Genomic DNA, 26,824 nt, shown 5'->3' with positions numbered 1-26,824 from the left:
CACAGCTCACTACTCTGATCACGGTAGGACACTTCTCTTATGAAGATCTTTCATAAGGGAGGAATTGTGATTCCTTCAAAAGGCAAAACCCTGGAACATAGCTTGTGGCTTTCTGATCTTCTCAAACCCCATTTTCTGATTATTCAGAGGCATTCTGTGCCATTTACAAGTGCTGTATCTGGAACGTGAACTAGCCCCTGACCATCTCTCTCCCTTCACCTTGAATATTTTCCTTTTCCACTACACTCCAGCTACACTGGCCTTCTCTCTGTCTATCAAACACACCCTGCTCTTCTCTCTGCCTGAAATCCTCTTTTTTCTGATTTTCATGTGGTTCCTCCTTATCATTAAAGTCTCTGCTTAAACGCTGTCCTGCGGAGGCTTCTAAATGAGAAATGTCCTAAATGCTCATCACAGTTGCCCTTCCTCCCCACAATATATATCATTTACTTTTATTTTCTTATAGACACTTATCCTGCTTGATATTTCCTTGTCTCATTTGTATTTATTGTCTCAATACCCCACCAAAGTGTAAAGCCCCTGGAAGAGTATTCTTGTCTCTCTTCTTGACCACTGCGTCCTTGTCTACTGGAATGGTGCTTGGCATATCCTACGAACTCAATAAATATGGGTTGAATTAACACATGACTAAATCCATTGATTAATAAGTGGTTGAAACCAAGACATACCAACAGCATCTGAGAGTCCATACACCCTTTGGCCATAAGCATCTGTCTTGTCCCAGATGAAGGTGTAGGCCAGGTTGGGAGAAGCCTGAAATGACTTCTGGAAGAGATGGCCCTCGACGGCCACCATCAGGTGAACCCTAATGAGGTTCAGGGGCACTGTGGACTGGGTCATGGTGATCTTCAGCAGTGACCTGTACCCTGCGGTTCTGGAGCTCAGATAGCGAAGCTTCACATTGGAACCAGGGAGCTCGATTTCTTCATGAAGAACCTGGAGAGGAAACACGTGGCAGACACACACTTCAAACACGCCCGTGCAGGTGAACTGTGTGTAGCCCCGATACTGTCTGTCTGCTATGTCCCTCGCTGAGGCATCACATCTTATGTGGGTGCAAGAACCACTTACCACCACCGAGAAAGAAAAACAACACCAACTTCATCCTCCATCATGGAGCGATGGGGCTGAGGTTATGATTTTTGGATTAATAATTATTCTTGGTCACTGTTGTGTTTCTTTTTAAAAAAACCACACGGTTGGCAAAAGATGTAAATAAGAACAGCAGGCTTTATTGCTAGCTGCATGCAAGGAGGCCACGAGAGGCTGTAATTATATGAACCTACAACTTCCACTGACAATCCATATAAAGCAACAGGGAGGCAATAATGTAATATGCCCTCTGTCGTAACACCGATGTAGATCATTAAAGCACCTCTTATCATGTATCTCTGTGACTAACAGGAATAAAAAGCAATTTGCAGGTGGGTTGCACATATGTATGTTGTTTTTATTTTATTAAAAGCTCTGATGACTGCCAAAGTCTTGAACGACTATCTGCAAACATCCAGAATAGCCAAGAGGGATTCAAACTTCCATCTCTGGTGGCTGTAAATTTTATTACGCTCCCACTTTCTTCACTCCCCTATAATATTAGTTTCTGGTCCACTCCGGGAGAGGCAGTGTCCAGTCGGTTTTGGTTAGGGAAGTCCTGAGAGTCCCGCCCTGGCCCCTGCCATTCCTACCTGGGTCTCAGGCACGATGGGATTCTGCCCAGGGGCAGCGCTGAAGAAGGTGGACAGCGGGGAGGAGATGATGATTGGATCAGGCCGGACAAATCCACTGAGGTCACAGCTGGGGATGGAGTTCTCCTCGGTCTTCATCACCAGGGTGTCCATGGCGTAAAAGCTGTTCCAGGGCAGCCACACAGTGCGCTCCTGGCTCATGAACGGGGCTCGCTCAAAGTGTAGAGTCAAGGAAGCACCTCCATTCGCGATCAGGTCGAACCTGGAGAGGGGGTAAATGGGCTGATGAGAGGGTGGACTCACCGTTAGACATGGCAGGATGCATCTCCTCCTCCTCCCCTGATGGCCATGGGATGGGAAGAGCACAGAGGAGAACGTGGGCTTTGGAGACAGACGGTGGGGCTGGAACCCAGACTCCATCACTTACTAGTTGTGTGGCAATGGGCAAGTTACTAACCCTCTCTGAGCCCAAGTTTCTTCATTTGTAAAATGGGATTAATTACACCAATACACATGGCATGGATAAGAGTCAAACATTGTAAGTGTAGAGCAGAGGTCAACAAACTATGATCTATGAGCTAAATCTGGCCCACCATGTGTTTTGGTAAATAAAGTTTTATTGGGCAGGGCACAGTAGCTCACGCCAATAATCCCAGCACTTTGGGAGGCCGAGGTGGGTGGATCACTTGAGGTCAGTATTTCAAGATTAGCCTGGCCAACATGGTGAAACCCTGTCTCTACTAAAAATACAAAAATTAGCAAGGCATGGTGGTGGGCTTCTGTAGTCCCAGCTACTCGGGAGGTCAAGCAGGAGAACTGCTCGAACCTGGGAGGCGGAGTTTGCAGTGAGCTGAGATTGCGCCACTGTACTCCAGCCTGGGTGACAGGGTGAGACTCTGTCTCAAAAGAAAATAAAAAAGTTTTATTGGCACACAGCTACACCAGTTTGTTTATGTACCCTTTGGGGCTGCTTTCTGCTATAATGGCAGAGCTGAGCTGTTGGTGACAAGCCACCTGGCCAGCAAAGCCTAAACTAGCTACTGTCTGGCCCTCTACAGAAAATGTTTGCTCACCACTCGTGTAAAGCACTAAGGACAGTCCTAGGCGAATAGAATGTTCAATAAATAGTGTAATTATAATGATATGACATTAGGACACAGGGAGGAGCTCATTACAGCATTCTTCTAATCAGCCTCTGCTCTGTGGCTGATTTCTTGGACAATGTTCTTAAGCTATATTTCTGTTTGTTCTTTAAGAGCTGGACAGAGGTGTACTACCTGTAAAGCAGAATAAAGGTAGCTCTTTCCAATGAACAAAAAAGGACGTTAAAAGAGAGAAGTATCCTAATTTTAAGCTTTATATCACCTCTAGAATTTCATCTCTCTTTTTTTTTTTGAGATGGAGTCTCGCTCTGTCACCCAGGCTGAAGTGCAGTGGTGCCATCTCGGCTCACTGAAACCTCTGCCTCCTGGGGAGGTTCAAGCAATTCTCCTGCCTCAGCCTCCTGAGTAGCTGGGACTACAGGTGTGTGCCACACACCCAGCTAATTTTTGTATTTTTAGTAGAGATGGGGTTTTACCAAGTTGGCCAGGATGGTATCGATCTCCCGACCTCATGATCTGCCTGCCTCAGCCTCCCAAAGTGCTGGGATTACAGGCGTGAGCCACCATGCCTGGCAATAGAATTTCATCTCTTTGAGGGCAGTGGTGCTGTCTGTCTTGCTCCCTTTAGAATCCCCAGCAGCCAACAGAGTACTTGGATCACAGTAAAAACTCGGTAAAAATATACTTGACTTGCTGGTTTCATCCAATCTTAGTAACACATTTGGTGTTTTTTAGTAAATGTGAATGAACAGGGAGCATATAAATATTAAGGTAAATATCAGAGCATGCACAGTACAATAGTTTATTAATTACTTGGTTTATGTGCTTATTTATTGAGCATACACACTGCTGGCATAGTTCTGCATAGGGTACAGAAGAGAGTCAAATGTCTGGAAGCCAAATTGTTCCTAGTTGGCACGATAGAATCGACTTAGTATTTGGGACACATGCCACTATGCAACAGATTGTGGGATTCCTCAGAGCTTTCCCAAGCACGTCCTGTGACTTCCACAGCTTTGCAACCTGAACGAGCTGGAGGGTCACTGATCCAGGAGGTTGGATAGATGATCTGGGAAGTGGACTTGGGCCACAATTACTCAGTTGGAAGAGATGCAGAAGAAAGGGACAAATAGCACATCAAGGCTCAGAAATGTCTTCTGCTGTCTCATGGGACTTCAGAGCAATTGACTCAAGGATGTCAGTTTTTCAAGAACTCTGGGACAGGCACCACTGCTCATGCCTGTAATCCCAGCACTTTGGGAGGCCGAAGCCGGTGGATCACTGGAGGTCAGGAATTCGAGACCAACCTGGCCAACATGGTGAAACCTTGTCTCTACTAAAAACAGAAAAGTTAGCCAGGCGTGGTGGTGCATGCCTGTAATCCCAGTTACTTGGGAGGCTGAGGCAGGAGAATCACTTGAACCCGGAAGGTGGAAGTTGCAATGAGCTGAGATCGTGCTATTGTACTCCAGCTTGGGGAACAAGAGCAAGACTCCTGTCTCAAACAAACAAACAAACAAACAAACAAAAAACAAAAAACAAAACCAAAAAAACTCCACTGGCTTTTAAGAATGAACAAGGGCCAAAGTAGTTTCGCAAGGCCCGCATCTGCCATCCTGTGCTTTAACATAATTAGATTTGGCTACAGAAATGTATGAGTGAGATATCAGAAATTTCAGGAATATTGAAGATTTGATGTGAATCATTAGATTCTTTGTTTGGGTTTCAGAGGTGGGAAAATGAAGGTAGGGCTCCTGGGGGCTGGTAATTGTTGAAACTGCCTGTAGGGCTATCTTAGGGCATTAGAAAGAAAATAAGACCAGACTCTTCACCAGAGAAAGGTAAAAAATTCCTCTTCTTACCTCTGTGATACATCCAAGATCTTCCAGAGTGCATTTCACAGAAAGAGTGTTGCATCAGATTTGTAACCACAGTTCCCTTTGCATTTAAAATAGAATGCCACAGTTGTGTGTGTGTCTGTGTGTTTTTTAGCCCAAAGTAAGTCAGTGTTTTCTCCCTCCTATAGATTTCTTTTCTTCTTCTTATCTTTTTCTTTAAATTTCTACTCTATGCCCAAATGGATTAAGGAAATGACAGAGCTTTCATCTTGATGGGGGCTGAACGGGCACATGTTTCCAATCAGAAGATAATAGGGAAAGGTTGCCTCCTTCACACAGCAGGGTGACTGCTAAATGTATTTAATTAGACTTCTCTGATTACACGCCACCCCTCAAAACAGTAGCGAAAACAACACAACTCCTAAAGCCACAGATGAAAGCAGAAGGGGATCACCGCAGGACACTATGTCATGTGGATTCCTGTCACCCTGCACTGCCTTTGATTTAAAACAGGAGTTTCATTTCTAAGAGCTACCTTCCCTTTTTCTAGAATCTGCCCCCACCCCAACACACACACACACACACACACACGCACACACACACGAGCATTGACCTGACATTAAAAAAAGGAGAGTGGCAATGAGCTACACTAGGCAAGCTGGATTTCCTATTTATTTTCTGTTTTTGATGCCACATCAAAAAGCATGAAATGTCTTTAGGGGAATCCTCACTAGGGGACTGGCTTGGTGGATATTCCAACCCACCAAGGGGAACCCTGTGGTTCCATGCCAACAGCACCGTCTGTCTCTTTGCACACACATGTGGTCCTGAGTAGGTCTGAGCCCCACAAAGCTACTTACGTGCCATCCTGGCGGGTGATGGTGTAGCCGTATTTTGGGTACTTGACAAAAGACACATTCACACCGACCAGGGGAGTTCCATCTGTAGTTACTACTTGGCCTCGGATGAGAGAAACCAAGCTGAGAAAGAAAGAAACAGAGGTCTTTAGCCACATTCAGGAAACAGACAATTCTCCACTGCCTCTGCTCCCTCATCCTCAGTTGGTCCCTCAGGCAAGGAGAAGACTTTTGACATTAACTTCTGGCTTCACCACACTAGTGACATTTTGGGATGAAATCCATGGGCAGCATCCCCCATCACCGAGCTGGGCTGCGGGGTTTCCCGGGCACCTGCCTTCCACTCTTGACCTTGCTCCATGTCTTGACATCGTTTGGCTTTTGTTTGGCCCAAGCTTCAGGCTGTCCCTCATCACTCCCAGGTGCTCCTTAGCCTGGCCAGGTGAGAGCTTCTGCATCTGCATACTTATTTCCATTTTTTTTGGCTTTGGAGGATGGCCATGTTACTCTTCTTGAGGCCAGAATGTCAGAGGGAGTAGTGGGGAGCAGAGAGAGTCTTATGAGGCTGGGAAATACACATGCATTGTCTTTTGCTGCCCTCTAAGAGCAAAATTTCTCATAATCCATGAGGGTCTGAGGAAAAGAGAACACTGGAGATTTTATATATATAAATAAATATATTATATAATATATTTATATATAATATTATATTTATATAACTATATATAATAACTATATATTATATAACTATTCTATATATTATATTATTATATATAATTATATATTATATTATATATAATATATAATTATATAACATATAATTATATAATATATAATAAAAATATATATTATATATATATTTATATATATAAAATCTCCAGTGTTCTCTTTTCCTCAGACCCTCATGGATTATATATAGCAAAACACACACATATATAGCAAAACCCTTCAATATACACATTCAACAAAAATGTTTGTGTGTATTGGCATTCATGAAGGGGTAAGAAAAAAAGAAAATAAATTGAAAAAAAATGTGTGTGTGTGTGTGTGTGTATACACACACACACACACATACCTTTTTCTGCTAGAACTATATTGGATTCTGGATGCCATGTTACTACAGATTTCTCTTATGTCAAATTCCTATTTTGAAGGTTTTGAAATCCCACCAATTTATTTCCAGTGTTACAGAACATCTCCCTCTTTCCAGACACAGTAACTAGAACTTTCCCACAAATCCCATTTCCAACAAGCTACCTCTGGGAAAGTCCTATAAAGCCAAAGAGATGCTACAATATTCTGCCCAAAGGCCATGGAGGGAGAATGCGCATACCTCCTCTCATCTGAATTCTCTTGACTTCACAGAGAAATGGGACAATGAGAATCTCCATTTCTGCAGCAAGCCCCCAGCTGACTGGGCAATATGGCAACAGAAGAGAGGTTCTCAGGCTCGCAGGGTCCTGGACACACTCCCAGTTTCTGAACTAGGTGATCAACTGACCCATCCTTTGCCAGGATCTTGTCAAAGTCGGCTCGATTTTTGGAATGCACTTACTTTTGCATCCCCGGGTGTCCTGAAAACTGGAGGGATGCTGTCTCCATGCATCTCTCTTTTTATTAGCAATACCCCTAGCTGCTCAACTCCAACCCTTTGATGATCTCAGGAGTGTTTAGACTGCTCCACTGACAGCTCTAATTGTCTGCTACTGGCTGCCTAACAAATGAATGCCATTTTTAGCTGGTTTTAACCACAATGCTAGAATCTTTTAAAGTGGAAAACTAATTTATGAAAATAATCCTTTTGTTCAATTCCATTTTCTTATCTTAGCTCGGACTACGATTTCTTTAAGACCTTACCAGACACTATTTTAAAATCAGTGATGTGTGTTGACGACTACAGGGTACACAGTGCTCGTGATGAGAAAACAAAATCGAGAGTACATTCCACAGCCGAGTGCCCCACCCTTCCTTTTTTCTACGACTGCTATTTCTTTTAAATCATTCCTGTAGCAGAAAGCTTTGTCGGGTGCCGTAGGAATAACAGCGGCTGTGTTGCCTGTGATTTCCATCCTCTATTTTTCAAATTGTTCCTTGCTCCTGGCTTCCTATCATTTCCAGGCAGTCAATTTGCAGAGAAGATTCAGCTAAGACATACTATCAGTTCATTTCTATTTATGATTATTGATGTGTAACAATTATCGCATTATCTAGATAGTGAGATCTGCTCTGTAAATTATAGTGGTGGAGTCGAGGCATTTTAGTTATTTTTGTATGCCATTATCTATGGGAACGCCTTTTTAGAAGTCTTGAATTTTCAAGTTCTTTTTTACTTCTAGCTTTGTCCTTCTATTTGTCAGATGATAATGTACTGGAATTCACATGCTTACTGAACTTCAACCTATGTCTTGGAGTTACATTTCGTATTTCTGAACTAAGTAACCATGCAGACAGCTGGAGAGCCTCAGCTCATGTAGGCGGTGCCATTTATTGCTTACATTCAAAGCTTCAGGGAAGCTTTCTCTAAAGCAACTTTCTTTCAGGTCTCTTGGGCTGGTATAGTCTACCAAATATTCTGGGGCTTCTGACTGTTCACCCATATTTTGGCTCTAGTTCAAGGTGCCTTCTGGAAGTAGTAACTATTCATGAGGAGAATATGATAAAATTAGAAGGGCCAGGTGAAGAAAGAGTGTGAAAGGGAAAATATCAGGAAATGACTGGATTTAGGGTAGAAATAATGAGAGGTTAATTAGGAAGCAGATTGAAACAGACCTTCAGAGGATGCACAGGCCTTCAGAGGATGCATTTTCAGTATAAGCAAACTATAAACCCCACTGAAGTGCTTACAGTCCAGTGAAAGCTCTGCTCAGTCATGGGTCTCTGGCAAGATGAATTATGTTCATAATTAAAAAGAAGCATACTTACAGAATCTGTTCTAGAACTAGGATTTAACAAGCAGAGTAAATACGTTTTATTTATCAGAGCTCTGCGGTTTCTTTCATTTTTTTGGAGAGGTTCTTCTACTAAAAGAAACTGTAATAATACTGTGTATAGTATATGTCAAAGTCAAATAAAATAGATGAATCTCTAAATTTAAAATGTTTTATTTGGGAAGCCAGAATTGCAATTCGGGGCATACACATAGCGGGCAGTCTTCAGGATGTCTGAAGAACAAAGAGAAGTTTGGAGGTTTTATAAGGAGAAATGTTACCTATTTTTTTTTTTTCTTTTTTAAGATGGAGTCTTGCTTTGTTGCCCAGGCTGGAGTGCAATCGCATGATCTCCACTAACCGCAACCTCCACCTCCTGGATTCAAGCGATTCTCCTGCCTCAGCCTCCTGAGTAGCTGGGATTACAGGTGCACACTACCACACCTGGCTATTGTTTTATATTTTTAGTAGAGATGAGGTTTCACCATGTTGGCCAGGCTGGTCTCGAACTCCTGACCTTGTGATCTGCCCACCTAGGCCTCCCAAAGTGGGATTACAGGCATGAGCCACCACGCCTGGCCTACTTATTCTTTTAAAAGAAAATTCACTGGGACTGATAAAGTTTTGGTGATCTGGTGAGTTCTGATTGGTGAATGATGGCGGTGGGTAAAACTAGTCTTAGAGTTATAGCAGATTGTTTCAGTAGCTATTAGATCAGCTGCTTTCAGGTTACAGCAGGCAGTTTCAGTAGCCAGGCCTGGGGAGAATTACATTTCTAGGGCAACGTGATGTACCCAGGATGCTTTCTCTTCCTGGCCTCTTGACTCTGCCTTAGTTGGGTATGACAAGAATGACCCGATTCGTCTGATCAACTTTTACATATTTAATAATGTTATCCTAATTTTGCTCATCAAGAAAATGAGGTTTATGAGCCCAACATGCTATCGCTAGGAGGTGTCAGGGCTGAAATAGAAGACGGCTGAGATTATTTTTACTTTTCTATTATTTCTTTTTCTATTTTATTTTTAGTGAAATGAGAACAGAGAGAAGCAAAAGTTGTTGGCCTAAGGTGACCTTGGGAAGACACTCATATTCAAAAGAGCTGCAGGAATTGGGGCTCTCCAACTTTCCAGAGAGCTCTAAGGGGCTGTAGAATTAGCTATGCTGCCACCCATCCCACCATCACTGGGCTCTCTCTCGGTGGGGGGCCGAGTCAGAGTCCGGGCCTGAAGAAAGGCTCATGAGGGGAGCTCTAAGAGAATCACTTATAAAGTTAGGGGCTCCTGTAAGAAGGGCAGTCTGGTATTTCTTCCCAGCTTGGAAGCCTGGAGAAGTAGCATACTTCCTGAGTTGCTCCTGGGCCTACCTGAGTGAGGATAAAGAGAAATAAGAGAAAATGGCACAATGGGGGTCATCATGGCTACAAAGGGGCCAGGACCATCCTGCCCAAGTTGCTAGTACCTAGAAGTTTTGTGAAAAAGGAACTGACCAGCAGTTTTTATTTCTTGATGTGAAGGAGCACAGAGATGGGGTGGGGCACCCCCAATTAGATCGTGCCCCTCCTTCTTGCACCAGCATACACCATTGACATCTGGACCTGGACCAACTGAGAGGGAGATCAATCAAGCATGGCCAAGCCATAAGCAGACCCCCAGCCTCTCCTACCCCTCCTCTCTACCCTCAGAATCAGACATAGTGCTTAGCAAAGAGGAGGGGATAGGGTGGTGGGGAAGTGTCTCCAAGACTAACCTTCCCCATGCTCTCTTCTCCAGGAGCACAGTTCTAACTTGTGCTGGGGTGACACTGAAGACAAAATGAACCTAGATCTTGACCCTGGAATATTCATAAGCCTCAAATTAGCAACTAAGAGCAATAATACGCTGGAGAGAAGGAGGGGTGAAATGCAGCGGCACAATGCCTTGCATCAGTAGGTGATCAGGAGACGCAATACATGGGATTGTTGTGTGGATTAGAGAGAATCTACACAAAGTCTCTGGCTCAACCTAGGTGCTCAATAAATTCTTGCAACCAGCATCATCTTGACTCTAAGATGCCACCGAATGATAGGTTATGTTATCAAGTTAATACAGCTTTCAAAACACTCTATTGAATGAACTGTTTCAGCAATGCTCCAACAAAAGCCACTATCGGAGGCATTATAAAGGGAGATTTAACATAATGACAATAACATCCTTAGAAAAACAGATCTTAAAAATGATGTACAAACCAGGGAATCAACAGGTGTCTCCTGCAGGTTCTGGGTTAAAGGTGGTCAAACGCTGCAAAGACACTAGGGCTCTGTTCTGGAGCCCAACACAAAGTGAGAAAAGGGCACTTCTGTGAGGCCCCCTTGGAGGGAGCTGCCTCTAGGGGGGCAGATTCCAGGCCAATTGGGTCCCCAGAAAAGCTGGAGCACTTCTTCTGGCTCCAACAGGAAGAAATCGGTGACTTCAGCAGCTTGCAGGGACAGAGGGTGCCTACCTGCTGTTGAAAGGGTTCTCTCCAGGAATGATGTGGGTGCTATCCTTGCCTGCCAAGAGCTTGATACGGTCATAGAAGGACTTCACCGCAGGCCAATCTGTCTGGCCCTGCTGAATGATGTCCAGTGGGTCCCGGGACCCCCGGCAGAGCAGGCTGTTTTGACAGGCTGACTGTAGGCAGCAGTCAGGGTCCAGGCAATCCACCAGGCCATCTGGAAGGGCAGAGGCAGAGCCAGAGTCAGCAGATTTCATGGCATAAATCTGTTTGGAGACACTAACACCTTTGTTACCAGCACAGGCATGAGCAGCATCGAATGTACCCAAGGGCCTGAGGTGGCAGGTTTCACACAGCAAGCCTCATCCAATTCCAGTCTATACACATAGAACATAAAAGATTGAAAGAAAATAATTTAAAATGTTGACAAATGGTTATCCCCATACAGCAGATGAGTGTGTTTCTCTTCTTTACTGTGCTTTTCTGGAATGTCTACTTTTTTCTACTATGAGCAAGTATTATTTGAGGGGGAAAATAAACACAAAAACTTTGCTTTTAAACAACACAGCACAACAAATTACCCACAGCCAGTTCCCAGGGGTCTGTGCTAATGAGTGCACAAGTAATCAACATGCATGGAATTTCTGGCTGGGCATGGTGGCTCACGCCTGTAATCCTAGCACTTTGGGAGGCTGAAGCAGAAGGATCGCTTGAGCCCAGGAGTTCGAGACCAACCTGGGCAACATAGTGAGACCCTGTCTCTATTAAAAATACAAATTTTAAATCAAATTAAAAAAAAACCCCAAATGCATGGAATTCCTTAAATCTCACTTTAATGGAGAAGAGTATTCTATCCCACTCTCTCTCTAAGCCAGGAAGGAAACTGCTGACCAATTGGAAATCCAGGTGTTGTGAGTTTTACATTTTCTAGGAAATGTGGAGAAATGGCTTTGTCTTGGGAATCTGGAAATGAAGGCATCAGTCTATGCAGTAGTTTCTGGTTCTGTCTTCCTGTATGCCCTCAGGACTTGGAACGTTCTGATGTACTTGCCTAGAGTCCCGTGTCTTCGTCCCTTTACCTGGGCTGATTCCTCTTTACTCATCTACCATTCAACAAATATTTGAGTGGTGTCCATGTGCTGGAAACTAGAGAGAGAGTAAAGAACCAAGGCGCCTATCTTTAAGGAGCTGATGGTACAGAGTGGGGAAACTGACAGGACTGACTCATCCTTTAAGATCATGTTTAGGTGTGGCTTCTTCTTCCAGGAAGCCTTCTGGATGATGCCCTGGCCAGGCTATTGCAACATACTGAATGTCTGTGATCCTTCCAAGTTCTTATGCTGAAAATTTAACTCCCAATATGATGGTATTAGGAGCTGGGATTTTGGGATGTAATTAAGTCACGAGGTTGGAACTCTTATAAATGGATGAGTGTCCTTATAAATGAGACCCCAGAGAGCACTTTAGTATTCTTTCTGCCATGTGTAGACACAGCAAGACGATTGCAGTCTATCAACCAAGAATCAGGCCCTCACCAGACGCTGAATCTGCTGGTGCCTTGATCTTGGACTTCCCAGCTTCCAGAACTGTGAGAAATAAATGTTTGTTGTTTAAGCCCTCCAGTCGATGGTATTTTTGTTGTAGCAGCCTAAACTGACCAAGACAGTTAGGAATTCCTGTTCTGTACATCCCTGAATCATTGTCAAAGAAGCATTCTGCATCAGAATCCTGCAGGAAGAATAAACATCCCACCCTCTATCTCCCCTAGGAATGCCTTCAGGAACAGGCCCTATGATCTGCATTTTAAACATGATTCTCAGGTGATTCTAATGCACAATACAATTTAAAAACCATTGTTAATGCCAACTTTCTTGTACTGGAATTAATGACCTCTTTATGCTGGTATCCCTGTCTGGAAAATGAGCTGTTTGAAGAGAAGAATGATTTCTTATTAATTTTATATTCATTCCTCTCTTAGTACCAAGCACAGAATTGAGCACTCAACAGATACTTGTTGAATGAATAAAATGACTGTTTCTCATTCCTCACATGTCCGTGAGGGCTGAAGATGGGAATGTTTAGGGCAGTGTTTGCTCCTTGGAATTTCTGATAAGAACGAATTCGTTAGCCAATCCTTATTCACTCAGCTGGGAACTGATTGAACGCACAGTAGAGAAGCTTGGAGAATAACTTGCTTGTTCCTCCTGGATTTGATAGCAAGGCATTTTTTTTTTGGACCATAATTAGACTCATAGAAACACGCACTCAAACCCTGGGCTGTGCCTTGACAAACACTTGTACTGGAACGCTGAATCAGAGGCCTGGCTGGGTGCTTTAAATTTACTACAATGTAATTTTTTGGCATTACCCTTTTCGTTTGGTTCCACTAATGAAAATGAAATATGTAATTTCACCAAAGTTCCACTGTAATTTAGCAATTAATGTGCAATTATTTTAATGCATTACTTTCTTTTTAGCAAACAAACAAATTAGGAGGTTGCATGTTTTGCTTGGTTTTAAATTACTAAAACTAGCCTCTCATTTTCCACATGGGCAAATGTTGCTCATGTGCCTCGTAACACATTTAGATTTACACAATTTCCTAGAAATGCAGACACAGGAGGGTGAGCAGGCATGCACACTTTTAAATTTAGAGACTTTCGAAATCAAGCCTCTCAACATCACAGGCTGATGTGCTGGCTATGTCGAATACTTCTCAGCTCCCCGGAGCCTGGCAAACCTCAGACCCTAGAAACAGCACTGAAGATTGTATCTTAGTAGCAGGATGATATCTAGGCATTGTTTCAGATCCACATTCAGGTGTCCAATCTGGGTACGAGGGCCATTGGCAGAATAAGAAAAAGAAGAAAAAAAGCGCATAGAATTCTGCCTTGAACATCACCTTCCATGGGCGCCTTCACTAGACAGAAGGGCTATACCACGGAATGCCTGTTTCAGATTTTAAAAATAACCTGCTGAGATACGCTGGCAGGGCTTCATTCAGCAGCTGCAAGAAGCTTCTCAGGTGAAAAGAAACCCACTGCTGTTAGCACTATCGATTTCTTTAAGGTCACCGGCCTCTTGCGATTAGGGGTACCCTCCATATCTGGTGGCCTTTCCCTCCTGAAGCTGGGAAGCATTTCCTCCCCCTCCAAGCCATTCACCACCTGCTCCACGGAACCACCTTGAGGACTTCTTTGGGCTCGAAAAATAACAAGACAGTTTTCCTATTAAGCGCTGAACATCTGCCTTCCTCCTCCACCTCCAGCCTGCCACTCTTTCTGGGCTTACGACTGCTTCACAACTGTGAACCTCAAATTTCCCCACTGTTGTGTTGATTCTGGGCTTTTGATTCAAGGGCCTGTCTGGCAGGAGATGGCCTAAACACATCAGCAATAGCAGATGACAAATCCCAAAACAGAAAAAAAAAAATAGGATACAAATGATCTCCTCCTACATATTTACATGTACCTGCTCCAGAGATTGCACATTTGGGGTTCTACCCATTATTAAGTAGGAGCCTGCGTTATGCCTATAATGACCTTATCATGCTGCGTGATTATGGGCTGCAGCCGCCAAACACTTTCAGACGACACTGTGAACTTTAAATTGGCACTCCAATCTCCCAGTGGCCTGTCAGTCATGAGGATCTCGTCTTTATGCCAGCAAGCCCCTTGGATGGAGTCTGACATTGCAATCTTCAGTAAATTACCCTGTCACTGACAATCCTGCAGTTATCTCACAAACAATCAAGCAGGCAATCAAACTGTTCTGAATTGCCAGTTCAGGACCTGAGAGGCGGCCAATGTCTCCATTCAACAGCGGAGGGAAAGCGGCCCGGCCCTCCTATGACATTGGACGATTTATTTATTTATTTATCTACCTACTTATTTGTTAGCCTGCTTGGCGTTTTCCTGGGGAAGGGGGTGAGGATGGTGGGAAAGGTTTTGCAGAGTCCTCAGAAGGGGCCAAATACTGACTCAGCAGTTATGGGAAAGTGACTTAGGTCTTCCTGATCAGCCCTTGCTGCAGTGGCATATGTCTGCTTCATCTTACTTCACTCAGTGAAATGGGGCCAAAAAGAATTATCTAGGTGTTTTCTGTCAGAACGGATGCTAAATCACACCTCTGGCTCTATTCTACATGTGCACATCGTCAGCTAATTGTAATGACAATTTCAGAGAAATGTGATCATGGAGAAACTTTCTGGGAACGCTACCAAGGCATTCCATTTACTGCTTTTGATAAAGCAAATCAGAAAGACTCTTCCATAACAGTTCTGGCAACATGAAACAGGTTCATTAATGCCGAATCGAAGCCATTGGATTAGAAGTCCCAAGGTAAAAAGCCAAAAAGTCTACACAGCATCAGAAGTGAGAGCCTGGCCTCTGGAATCAGATGGATTTGGGTTTGAAGCTCATCTCTGCTAGTTTCCTGGCTCTGTGAGCTTGGAAAGGTAATCAGCCTTGCTGAGCTGCGGTTTCTCTGCCTTTACAACTGAGTTCTAATTGCACATACGCCATAGGGTTATGTGACGGAGAATAAATGAATTTTATTTATTTTATATATATATATGAGACACACACATATATGTGTGTGTGTGTCAGTCTGGTATATAGTATATGTTCAATGAACTATAACTATAACCAGAAACTCCTTAAAGTCTTCAACTTTTTCATTAAAAAAACAGATGCAAAAGTAAATGAAATTAATATTCCCTTATATTTAGAGTCATTTCCTGGTAGAGGCTATGGGCTGGTTGAATCTTCGCAAAAATACTTTATTTCCAAATAGTGATAGGTTAATAATAATAATAGTGAAAACAGATGCTATAGATTGAGCAGAATTTACACATATTCTTTATTTAAAGGTTCATGGCAACCCTGCAAAACAGAGTAATCTAACTCTTAAATGTCAGATTATAGGACAAGGTGTCTGGGTTTGAATCCCAGATTGGCTATTACCTAGCTGTTGACCATGGGCAATTAACTGCTTTGTGCCTCAGTTTCCCTCATGTATAAAATGGAGATGATGATGATGATGATGATGGAAGAAAGTGCTGCTGGCAGGGTTAAAGCAGAGTAGTGTCGCATAGTGAGTGCTCAGTACATTGTCTTAGCACCATTATCACCATGCCACCCACTCTATACCCACCTATAGAGGATGCAACTGGGGATTGGAGGTGAACATTCAAGTGGCTAAGAAGCAGCTATGAATAAGAAGTAGAGAAAGGCAACTGATGAGATTATCACCCTTTGTCTTCATTATTAGAAGGGGTGACACTTCCTTCCCCAAGGAAGACTGAAGACAAGAAAGTGGACACCCATCAGCAGGAGAAGGTGTGGGCAGCTGTGAGATTTAATCACTTCTGAAGGCCTGTCTGCTCCTACAGCTGGGAAAGAATTTGGCTGGTTGAAATGAGCATCTGAAGAGGAATCAACATGAGAAACCAGATGCCTGGGAATTTATTCCTGGCAATGTAGGCTGCAGAGGACCACACCATTTACCTGTGAGACACAATCCCCTTTCAGCTGTTTACCATTGGTGCAAGGTGGCACTTACTTTTGTGCTGGCTCTAGGTTCGCATCAGCCATTTCCAGCCCCTGTCTAGTGTGCACTGCTAGATTTTAAAAGGAGACCCTAACTAGTGAAGAGATTTAAGCTCAAAGCCTTCATTGAAAGCTTACTAGTATATCTATGCTCAGGAGAAAGGAGGTTCTGTGTAGATGGAGAGGCTGTAAACCACCACCATAAGCATCTGGATCCTTCGGAGCTGCCTGAAACATGCGCACCTTTCTGCCTGGAGGAGGCTGTGTGAGTTCTTGAATCATCATTCTATAGGAGATGGCTCTAGGAATGAGAAGATGTTGATTTCACTTATTTTATTCTTTGATCTTCTGGGCAGGTTATAGAGAATTTGAATGGAAGCATTTTGTTCAACTTTTCTCCCTGTAGCTTGGTTTGCAAGTGACTCCCTCTCCAACCTGCATGAACTCCCTGGCTTTCTCAGGTAGTGAAGGCTTCAGAGGGACACCTACATTTACTTTTCTCAGTTTCGTTTTGTGACAGAGTCGTACAGATCAACTCCAAGAATTCACTGCAGGTGCTGTGGATGACTCTGCTAGTGTCTGCACGCAGCTGCTGGTTAGTGACTGGTCAGAAGCTTAGATTTAAAAATAAACTGCACTCTTTGCAGACATGGTTTCACAGAGGTTCCACCAACTCCCAAATCTACCTTTCCTACTCATTGGGCCGGGAGGCCATAGAGTGGATTAGTTAAAAACATGAGCTTTGAAGAGTACTCTCCCACCCATTGATAGGACGTTCAAGAACAGACAAAGCTAATCAATGATGACAGAAAGTTAGAAATGTAGTTACCTTGATGAGCAGGTATTAGCCAGGAAAGGGCACAGGGAAACTTTCTGGGCACTGGGCATGTTCTTGATCTTCATCTTCATCACCTGGCTCCCCAGGTGAATTGGCAAAGTGAGGGCAGTGAAGATTATACACACGGGATTGCTGGGAGGATCAACAGAGGTAATCCACGAAAGGTCCTTACCACAGTTGTAAGCACTTTGTCACCTACTAAGTGCCTCTGAGTCATTTCTACATATTTTTTTTTCTTTTAGAGTCTTCTTGGCATCATATAGATTTATTTACCCATACAGAGCTAGGTGCGTGCCAAGCTGCCACTTCCCCCGGAAAAGTCTGGGTAGTCCAGGTGGTGAACCCAGTATATCTTTTTTTTTTTTTTTTTTTATCACAAAGACTTTTTATTTGCCACTATTGTAAGTCTGAACTTTAAACAGATTCTTGGACTGGTGGTTCATATCCATCAGCTCGTTCAACTTTAGCACCTGTCTCATCCCCAGTGGCTTTTCCAGAACTACTGCCTTCACCATGAAGCTCCATGAGTTTTCCCAATTCAAACTTGGGCTTTTTCAGCATTTTTACTTTTCTAACGAAGACATCATGAAGAGGATAAATAGACTGGCAAGCCTTTTCTATGTCTTTTCCAATGCTGTCTGGAATCAATTTATTGACCACTTCTTTCAAGTCATTTGTCTGCACCTCTCGCGTCATGATTTCCATCATCTTCTTCCGGATTTGGCGGACCTGTTGGTGCTGAGCATAAGAGGTCTTCCGTATCTGATTGTTGCGTTTTTTAGTAAAACCAACACAGAACAGACGAAGCAAGTAACCATCGGTAGTCTTGACATCAACATGAGCTTCAATCATTGTCTGCCATTTTTTGACCATGGAACACATTTTGTCACGGGTAAGATCCATGCCATGGAAGTTAGTCAGGCAGTTTTTGCCCTGAACATCTTCAGTAATCAGCTTGAATTTCCTAAATGCAACTTCATCATTCTGCAAATCAGCAAGACTAACTTCAAACACTCGACCCTTGAGGCCATCAGATGCAATTTTGGTTCCTTGGGTCCTGGTGACTAGCGTCTTTCCAATATTTCTTATATTGAACATAGCGGGTGCTTTCACATCATACCAGTCTTTCTTAGAAAATGGATCAACCACTTTCTTCTTGGCTCCCTTTTTGCCGCCTTTCGTAAGGCGCTTGTTCTTGCCAACCGCCATGGTGCTGCTCAGAGAGCCAAAAGGCGAACCCAGTACATCTTAGGGTCATTTTTGAGATCAACTAATAAGGATGAGGAGGTGGAAAATTAATGAAGCAATGAAAAGGAGGGAAGGAGCAATAAGTTGGGGCAAGAAGGATGAAATCTGGTTCTGTTTGTGATGGAAGTGAAGAAGGTGCAGGGGTCCTGGAGGGCACTTCGTGCTGGCCGGCAAAGGCCAAAGACTCCTGCTGAATTTGAGTTAGAGATGGAAAGAATTTCCTGAGTAAAAAGAGGGCAACCATAGGGTTGGCTTGCCTTGGGAGTTAGTTTGTTTTGAGGCAAACTCTTGCAGACTATGCCTAAGGTGTGTGGCACCCTGGTCAAAGGGCAATTTTTTTTTTTTTTTGCTGGACCCCTGGCTATATAAACAATTTGAGTCATCCCAAAACAGCAGGTCAGCACCATTCTGGAAGCTTGATTTGCAAAAGAAATCGTCCTCTGGCAGGCCAGTGCTTGCTAGGCTGCCCCCTGGAACTGGGGCTGGCCATTGGGCCTTAGGATATCCCATAGATGCAAATCCCAAAACAATTCAGGGCATCTTATTGACCCTACATGCATAGGAGTGGGGAAGAAGAGTGGTAGAGGGTCAAAGAGTACCCTGAATGGGAGAAACAGGGATCAGGGCTCATGCGGGTCCTAGTCTAGATTGGGGTGCTCCTCCCGGTTAGCATTGCTGGCCCTGGCCAGTCCCTGACACTGGGGAAGCACTTAGAAAATTTCAAGGGAGTCACTCCAAAGCCCAGGGCCTGCTGAGATGCAATGCTTGGTCCCTGCCCTGTGCCATTTGTCCAGGATGGTACTGGTCTTTTGGCTCAGTTTAAAAATTAGCAAACGAATATGGACTTTACAATCAGAACGGTCTGGTTTTAAAACCTGGCCTGTTATTCATCAGCTGTGTTGTCTTGGGCAAGTGACTGAACTCCTGTGGCTCAGTTTTCCAATCTATACAATGGACTTACTAATGCCTACTGTACCGAAATGCACAGAGATGCTATCAGAAGGTACATCTGAAATGAGATGATGTATGTATAGCACTTAAGACAGAGGAAGAGCTCCATAAATGGAAGTTACTCTTAATGATATTTCCTGCTCTCCACCAGAGAAAGATACTGTTCCATTTGCATTTTACCCTACGTCTGCTGACAAGTTGGAAGTGAGGATAATTGAAAGTATTTGGGCTTGATGTAACTAAGAAGTGAAAGGAACGGGAAAGGCTGACTTGATTTAACCTGGCAATATGAGATTAGTTCTTCGTTGCCTCTGTAAGGTCTCCCGCAATGCCAACCTTTTAAAGCAATAGATTGGCTGACGGGGTGCTCGTTTGGAAGGTTTCACCTGCCATTAATACCCCAGCTACCTGATGAACCGTCGCTCCTCTGGCATCCTCCTTCCCTGCACAGAGCAAAGGCCATTCTCAGATACTGCAAGAAGTGAAACTGTATTTGTGCTCCTTCTGGAAGACCTGTTGGAAGTTTTCCTCCTACTTCTTGCCAATTCTTTTGGTCAGATTCTGACTTCCAAATCCAGAGATCATTGTACCAAAGAACCTTCTGGTCTTTCTTATGACTTAGCCATGGAAGATGAATCCCGTCTGAGCAGAGATCTGGCGGAATGGGGGCCCCAGTGAAAGCTGTTCGCTGACTTTTCTACTCTTCAGGATGGATGTGGGAAAGAACGCAAGGGCTGCTTAAGAAAACCAAGGCTCTGCTACCAGAGGCAGAAATCTGATTCAGGTAAGACCCGTCTTTAATAGGCTGTACCTTGAAGCCACGGAAGAAAATGATTGACAAGGGGCTTATGGTGTTCGTCCAGTTATTTAAAAAAAATGGTTCTTCACCAACAAGTAATGGACAAAAACAAAAAAACGAATACCATCAACAAAAACGTTTTAAACCAATGCTTCTCAAATTCTAATGAGCATCACACTCACTCAGGGACCTTGTTAAAATGTAGATTCTCATCCGGTGTCCTAAGGTGGGGTTTGAGAGCCTGCAGTGTTTATGAGCTCCCAGGTGATGTCTCTGCTCTTGCTCTGAGCACTGAATTTCCAGTGGCCAAACCTTAAACCAGCTTGGCTGAAGGTGTGCTCCCTGACTACCTGCTCTGGAATGATGTTAAAATGCCATCACCCCAGACGTACTAAATTCCTGAGAGTGGACATTGGGAATCTGCATTTTTTTGTTTTCCTAGAGAGGGAATCTTGCTTTTGTCACCTAGGCTGGAGTGCAATGGCCTGATCTTGGCTCACTGCAACCTCTGCCTCCCGGGTTCAAGTGATTCTCCTGCCTCAGCCTCCTGAGTAGCTGGGATTACAAGCATCTGCCACCATGCCTGGCTGATTTTTTTGTATTTTTAGTAGAGACGGGGTTTCACTATGTTGGCCAGGCTGGTCTCGAACGCCTGACCTCAGGTGATTCGCTTGCCTCAGCTTCTTAAAGTGCTGGGATTACAGGTGCGAGCCACCATGCCCAGCCAGGAATGTGCATTTTAAAGAAGACTCCCGCGGATGATTCCTTTGCTCACTAAAGCTTGAGACCCCTGTTCTGAGTGACTGAGAAAAAGCCTTCAAATATCCACAGCAGTATAGCTGAGGGGCTACAACAGCTTTTCCAAACTATGTCTCCTGCAGCATGTTAATACGCGTTCCCTGAAACAACAAAAAAAGTGGAGGTAGGAGGGGAGGATTTGCGGTCAAACACAATTTGGGATGCCATTAAACAAAGTTAAACTGGTTTCTTCACAGCAAGACTTCCTGGAGGCTTTGATACATAAATTACGCATTATGAGTCTTTAATATTGTCATAGAGAACGCAGCATTTCCTGACCATGGATACTTCTGGCTCTGAGCCTCTCCCTGCAATTGCATGTAGTGCAATACACATTGGGAAACACTTCATGAAAACATAGGGCTATAGGTTTGGGGGCTTTGTTCTTGGACGGACCAGCCATACCTCTGTCTATTCAATAGTCACAAGTGGCAGTCTCATCCTTGACTGACTCCCTATAAGGTGCAGGGCTTTGAGTGATCAGACCTAACACAAACCACTCGGGCGCTATTAGCACATCAGCTCAGAGCCCCTGTCCTCTGGCTCCCAGTGCCTCCCAAGGCCAGCGCATTTTAGAGTGGGGACCCTGTATTAGGTGATAACATCCTGGGATCAGTAGGACAATGGAACATTAATGGCAACCATGTCTAATGAGAGCCAATGGTTGGTGCTCAGGATGAGCTTCCTGGGTGCCTGGCACTGGACTGGGTACTTTAAATGTATCCCCTTATTAAGTCACCACTAGAATCCTGGGTGCTATTTACCTCGTTGTTTACAAATGAGGAATGGGAGACTTTGAGGTTAAATAACTCACCTATGGCCACCCTGTTTTTAAGTGGTAGGACTGGGTTTTGGATCCTATCTGCTGCACTCTGGAACAAAATCCCACACAGAGCTGCCATGTAAGGTTGTGTGACTGTTATGCTGAGTGTCCAACACACAGGAGCCTGTTGTACGCTCTGCTGTGACATGTGCATACGAGTGTGTATAGATGAGCTCTTTTATCTAAGGCAGTTACTAAGAGTAATCATTTACATACATATTAGAGGGTGATTCATGTTTTGGGAAAGTGGGCTGCAGAATGTTTTGCTCAGCCCTCTGCCCCACCTCCTAACTTCACCCAGTTTACAGTTTTGACTTAAGTTTATGATTAAGTGCTTGGCCCTCTGCCAGCCACTTAAGCCCCTCTGTGCTTTCTCAGCCTGCGCTGTGCTTCCATCCAGCCAGCATCCAGTCGTGCTTACAAGAGCCCTTTGAGGTGGGTTATATGATCCTCATTTTGCAGATGAAGAAACTGAGGTTCACAGAGCTTAAGGGACTTGCCCAAGGTCACAGAGCTAGTAAATGTTGGGGAAGTGATTCATGATTCGCACATTGGTTGTCCACCTCCAAAGCCTCTGGAGTTCAGTGGCTCGATCTCGGCCCACTGCAACCTCTGCCTCCCGGATTCAAGTGATTCTCCTGGCTCAGCCTCCCGAGTAGCTGGGATTACAGGTGCCATCCACCATGCCTGGCCAACTTTTGTGTTTTTAGTAGAGACGGGATTTCACCATGTTTGCTAGTCTGGTGTTGAACTCCTGATCTCAAGTGATCCACCCACCTTGGCCTCCCAAGGCCTCTTGACTTCTGGGATTACAGTGCTGGAATTAAAGTGCTGGAATTACAGGCATGAGCCACCACGCCCGGCTTCCTCCAAAGCCTCTTGACTTCTGCTCTCAGTTCTTCATAGGGGGCTGGGAGTAGTCACAGCCATATAAAGGTACCCTCTGAATGTCACAGGACTTAGGAAGGGAAATACTGAAGCTTCAGAAAATGTGTTCATTTCTTAGTTGTTTTCTCTCTCTCTTTCCCCTTCCTTCTTTTCCTCTCCCTGCCCCACCCCTGCTGACTTTCAACCCAGAAAGGGCCTCTGGGAATGATCTCTTTTGATCAGAAATTTCCCACCTTGGACAGCCTCTGACAGGCCTCTCTGGCACAGTCTCACCCTTGTTAGCCCAGAGCCACATTTTTTATACCTGGGGGATTTCTATCCTGGTTGCGGCTGTCTCCCCACTTCACTGTTACAAAAACCACTGGCAACAGAGAGCAGGGGCCTCTGATTTCCCCAAATGCTTGCCCTCTGCCTGCTGTTCCTGGCCTCTCGTCGCCTGGTCTACCCTGCTCTGTTCCTCATCAACCTCCATTTCAAAGAGCCCACTGACAGGTCACACAGAACTGAGCCGACGGCCAGCGCAGCCCAGGCCCAGCAGGGGGTGGCAGCCTGGTGCCAGACAGTGACCTGCTGGGTCCCTCAGAAAGAAAAGGGGCTGTCACCACCGACACCTCAGAGCAACAAGCCGGAACTGTTACTTTCCGTCTGAGGGGAGACCTTGTCCCTGGGGGGAAGGTGGGAGGATTGGCCCCAGAGTGTAGAGAATTAGTAGCAGGGCATGATGCTTCTCCTGCTGCTGCATAAAGAAATACCCCAGACTGCCAGCTGGGAGAAGGGCCAAGACTTGTCTATTCCACCAGCTTCCTGAAGGAATTAGGGGAGTCGGAAGCACTGATTCCTAAATGGTGTCGTTCCCAAACGTGGCCGTTGCCATGTTCCAGGCACTGTGCTCAGCACTCTCTGGAGATTTTCTCGTTCATTTTGTTTTACACTTATTTGTTTATTTTTAGAGATGAGGTCTTGTGCTGTTATGCAGGCTGGAGTGCAGTGGCGCTCACTAGGCGATCTAGGCTCACTGCAGCCTCAAACTCCTGGGTTCAAGAGATCCTCCTGCTTCAGCCTACTGAGTAGCGTGGACTGTAGGCACCCACCACTGTACCCGGCTAATTTTATAATTTTTTGTAGAGACAGGGTCTTGCTATATTGCCCAGACTGGTCTTGAGCTCCTGGGCTCAAGCAATCCTCCTGCCTCGGCCTCCCAAAGTGCTGGGATTACAGGCATGAGCCTCTGTGCCCGGCTCTCATGTAATCTTCACATCTACTCTATGGTGTAGGGACTAGGAATTAGTATTGTACTGCCAATTATGATTACAGGATCTAGAGGCAGCTGATCTGTGTTCAACCCCAGGTCAGCAAAATATTGGCTGTGTGGCTTTGGGCTAGTTACTTTACCTCTCTGAGCCTTGGTTTCTTCATCTGTAAAATAAAAATAATCACACCAGCTTAACAGGGCTGTTGCCAAAAATTAAATAAACCGTATGCAGAAGGACTTGTCGTATAGTAACCATTTGTTTGCTTCCACTTTTCAGATGGAGAAACCCAGTCCTAGAGAGGTCAGTTACTTGACGAAGGTTGGGCAGCTGCTGGAGGGTGGGAAGCTGGGTTCACGCACAGCTGGCCCAGCTTCAGACTTGCTGTTCTTTTCCCCTGCTCTATGCTTCTCCAGCAAGCTGTAGTTTGGGAGCTCGGAGTTTACCCAAGAACGATCTACAGCAGCCTCTACCTTTCCTCTTGTTTTAAAGGAGGATTCTGAGGCTTGCATACCTACTGCACCAACCCATAGGACGTCAATGTACAGGATGAGGCCAAGTCAATAATAATTGACTATAGATGAAGAACGGTCCAACCATGTGTTCGTCCCTTACTGAAAAGAAAAGGTGTATTTTATATTTGGATTTCTTTGCATTGGTAAAATGATATCAGTGGTATATAGTGACTTGGGGGTCACTGTCCGTATGCACATTTTTTTTGAAATCCTAAAATGAAATGTATTTATCTCCCAATAATCTGTGAAATAAAAGACAACTCACTACTTCCTATCCCAAACACGTCTCATGAAAGCTTTTATTCATTCAATTTGTGTAACAGTGAGTTGACCAAGGCAGACAAAGACCCCATGATTATGGCCCTAGATTCTAGAGGGGAAAAGAGTCAATGAACAAATGCATTCATGGTGGACTTAGAGTGAGAATTTATTTCTTACTTTTATTTTTTGAGACAGAGTCTCAGTTGTCTGGCTGGAGTGCAGTGGTGCAATCATGGCGCACTGCAATCTCTGCCTCCCAGGTTCAAGTGATTCTCCGGCCTCAGCCTCCTGAGCAGCTGGGATTGCAGGTCGCATGCTACCATGCCCAGCTAATTTTTGTAGTTTTAGTAGAAATGGGCTTGGCCAGGCTGGTCTCGATCTCTTGACCTTGTGATCCGCCCACCTCAGTCTCCCAAAGTGCTGGGATTACAGGCATAAGCCATCGCACCCAGCCCAGTGAGAGTGTTTTGAAGATACTAAATAAATCAGGGTAAAGGCCTGGAAAGTGATGAAGGAGGGGATTTTCTGCTTTAGACAGGAAAGGCATGGAGGGCTTCTCTGAAGAAGTGATGTTCATGTAGAAACCTAAACAATATGAGGAAATGCGTCATGGAAACATCTGGAAGAAGAACACTCTGAGCAGAAGCAACAGCAAGCGCAGAAGCCCAGGGTGAAAATGTATTTGTGAGTTGTAGGGATGGCAAGATGGCAGGTATGGGGCAGAGTGAGGAGGAGGAAGGGGGAGAGAAAATGAGATCAGCATGGAAGCAGGGACTCACTTACGCAGAGCAATGGAAGCCACTGTGGCAACCTGGGTGCCATGCTACAGGAGATGAGAGGCGCTAGCAAGGCTTGAACAGGAGTGTGATGGGATCTGACTTTTAAAAGGATTCTTCTAGCTGGTCTGTGGGGAACAGATTAGAAGCTGGAGGACCCATAGTCCAGCCCAGAGAAGTTGCTGGCATGATCTGAGTGGAGGTGTAGAGGTGGAAAGCTATTAAGAAATCATGGCCTCAGCTGGGCGCAGTGGCTCACGCCTGTAATCCCGGCACTTTGGGAGGCTGAGGTGGGCGGATCACAAGGTCAGGAGTTCAAGACCAGCCTGATCAACATGATGAAACCCCCATCTCTACCAAAAATACAAAAGTCACTTGGACATGGTGGTGCACCCCTGTAATCCCAGCTACCCAGAAGGCGGAGGCTGGAGAATTGTTTGAACCCGTGAGGCGGAAGTTGCAGTGAGCCAAGATCATGCCACTGCACTCCAGCCTAGGCAACAGAGTAAGACTCCATCTCAAAAAAAAAAAAAAGAAAAAGAAAAAAAGAGAAATCATGGCCTTAAGGATTAGGAGTAGAGAATGGAGAGGCCAGGTAAGGGATCATCTAAAAATCTGTGTGGCAAGATGCACAGACAAAGATGTCATGTCAAAGGCCCATGTGATGGCCACCCTGGCAGACAGTGTGCTAGCTGAAAAGTGATATTAGTGTTGCTTATCAAAGGGCTAAGACTTTGAGTGATGGACCCCAGGTAGGCTGGGGTTTTCTCCCGGTTGTACAGTTCCTGAGCCATAAGCTTTCTGAGTGAGCGCGGCAGAAGTAAGAGCAGGAGAAACTTGCTCCCAGGACTGCAGCTTCTCTATTCTGCATCTGTCTTCTCCATGGATTCCTCTTTTCCAGCATGACCCCAGATAACTAGCAGCTTTGGACTCTCTGGCACACTTGACATAAAATTACTTTCAGAAAAAGGGTCTGAGAGAAGAATGAACAGGACATTTGGAATTAAAAGAACTGGGCTCCAACCCCAGCCCTTCCACTGTTTGACTCTGGGCAAACTAACCTCTAGGCCCTCAGTTTCTCTGTTAGTTAAATGAAGTCCTCTAAATGTCAGCAATGAATGGAAAGATTTTTATGAGCCTGTGCAGGCTAAACAGAACATGGCAGTGACTCACCTAGCTTGGGGGTCACGGGTTCATGATCTCTGAGGGAAGACAACTCATT

General features: G+C 44.7%; 2 protein-coding genes across 13 annotated transcripts in view; both read right to left on the bottom strand.

Moving 5' to 3' along the window:
* Nucleotides 1–26,824, bottom strand: part of TENM2 (teneurin transmembrane protein 2) — a 1,274,635-nt gene that overhangs the window by 66,543 nt on the left and 1,181,268 nt on the right. For all 12 annotated transcript variants that reach the window (XM_064376511.1, XM_012461093.3, XM_064376512.1 and 9 more), the window contains 4 exons: nucleotides 10,913–11,123; nucleotides 5,508–5,627; nucleotides 1,707–1,968; nucleotides 690–957 (listed from right to left, as the gene is read on the bottom strand). In XM_064376511.1, coding sequence (XP_064232581.1) covers nucleotides 690–957; nucleotides 1,707–1,968; nucleotides 5,508–5,627; nucleotides 10,913–11,123 — 861 coding nt within the window. The remainder of the gene's footprint in view (nucleotides 1–689; nucleotides 958–1,706; nucleotides 1,969–5,507; nucleotides 5,628–10,912; nucleotides 11,124–26,824) is intronic.
* On the bottom strand, nucleotides 17,680–18,518 carry LOC135275097 (small ribosomal subunit protein eS1). The gene has a single exon (XM_064376367.1). The coding sequence runs from the start codon at nucleotides 18,500–18,502 to the stop codon at nucleotides 17,708–17,710; it is 795 nt and encodes a 264-aa protein (XP_064232437.1). The 5' UTR covers nucleotides 18,503–18,518; the 3' UTR covers nucleotides 17,680–17,707.

This window comes from Aotus nancymaae, unplaced genomic scaffold (assembly GCF_030222135.1).
Source record: "Aotus nancymaae isolate 86718 unplaced genomic scaffold, 86718_ANA_hifiasm-v0.15.2.pri h1tg000015l_0, whole genome shotgun sequence".
Classification (NCBI taxonomy): Eukaryota; Metazoa; Chordata; class Mammalia; order Primates; family Aotidae; genus Aotus; species Aotus nancymaae.
This window is presented reverse-complemented; position numbering and strand designations above follow the sequence as displayed.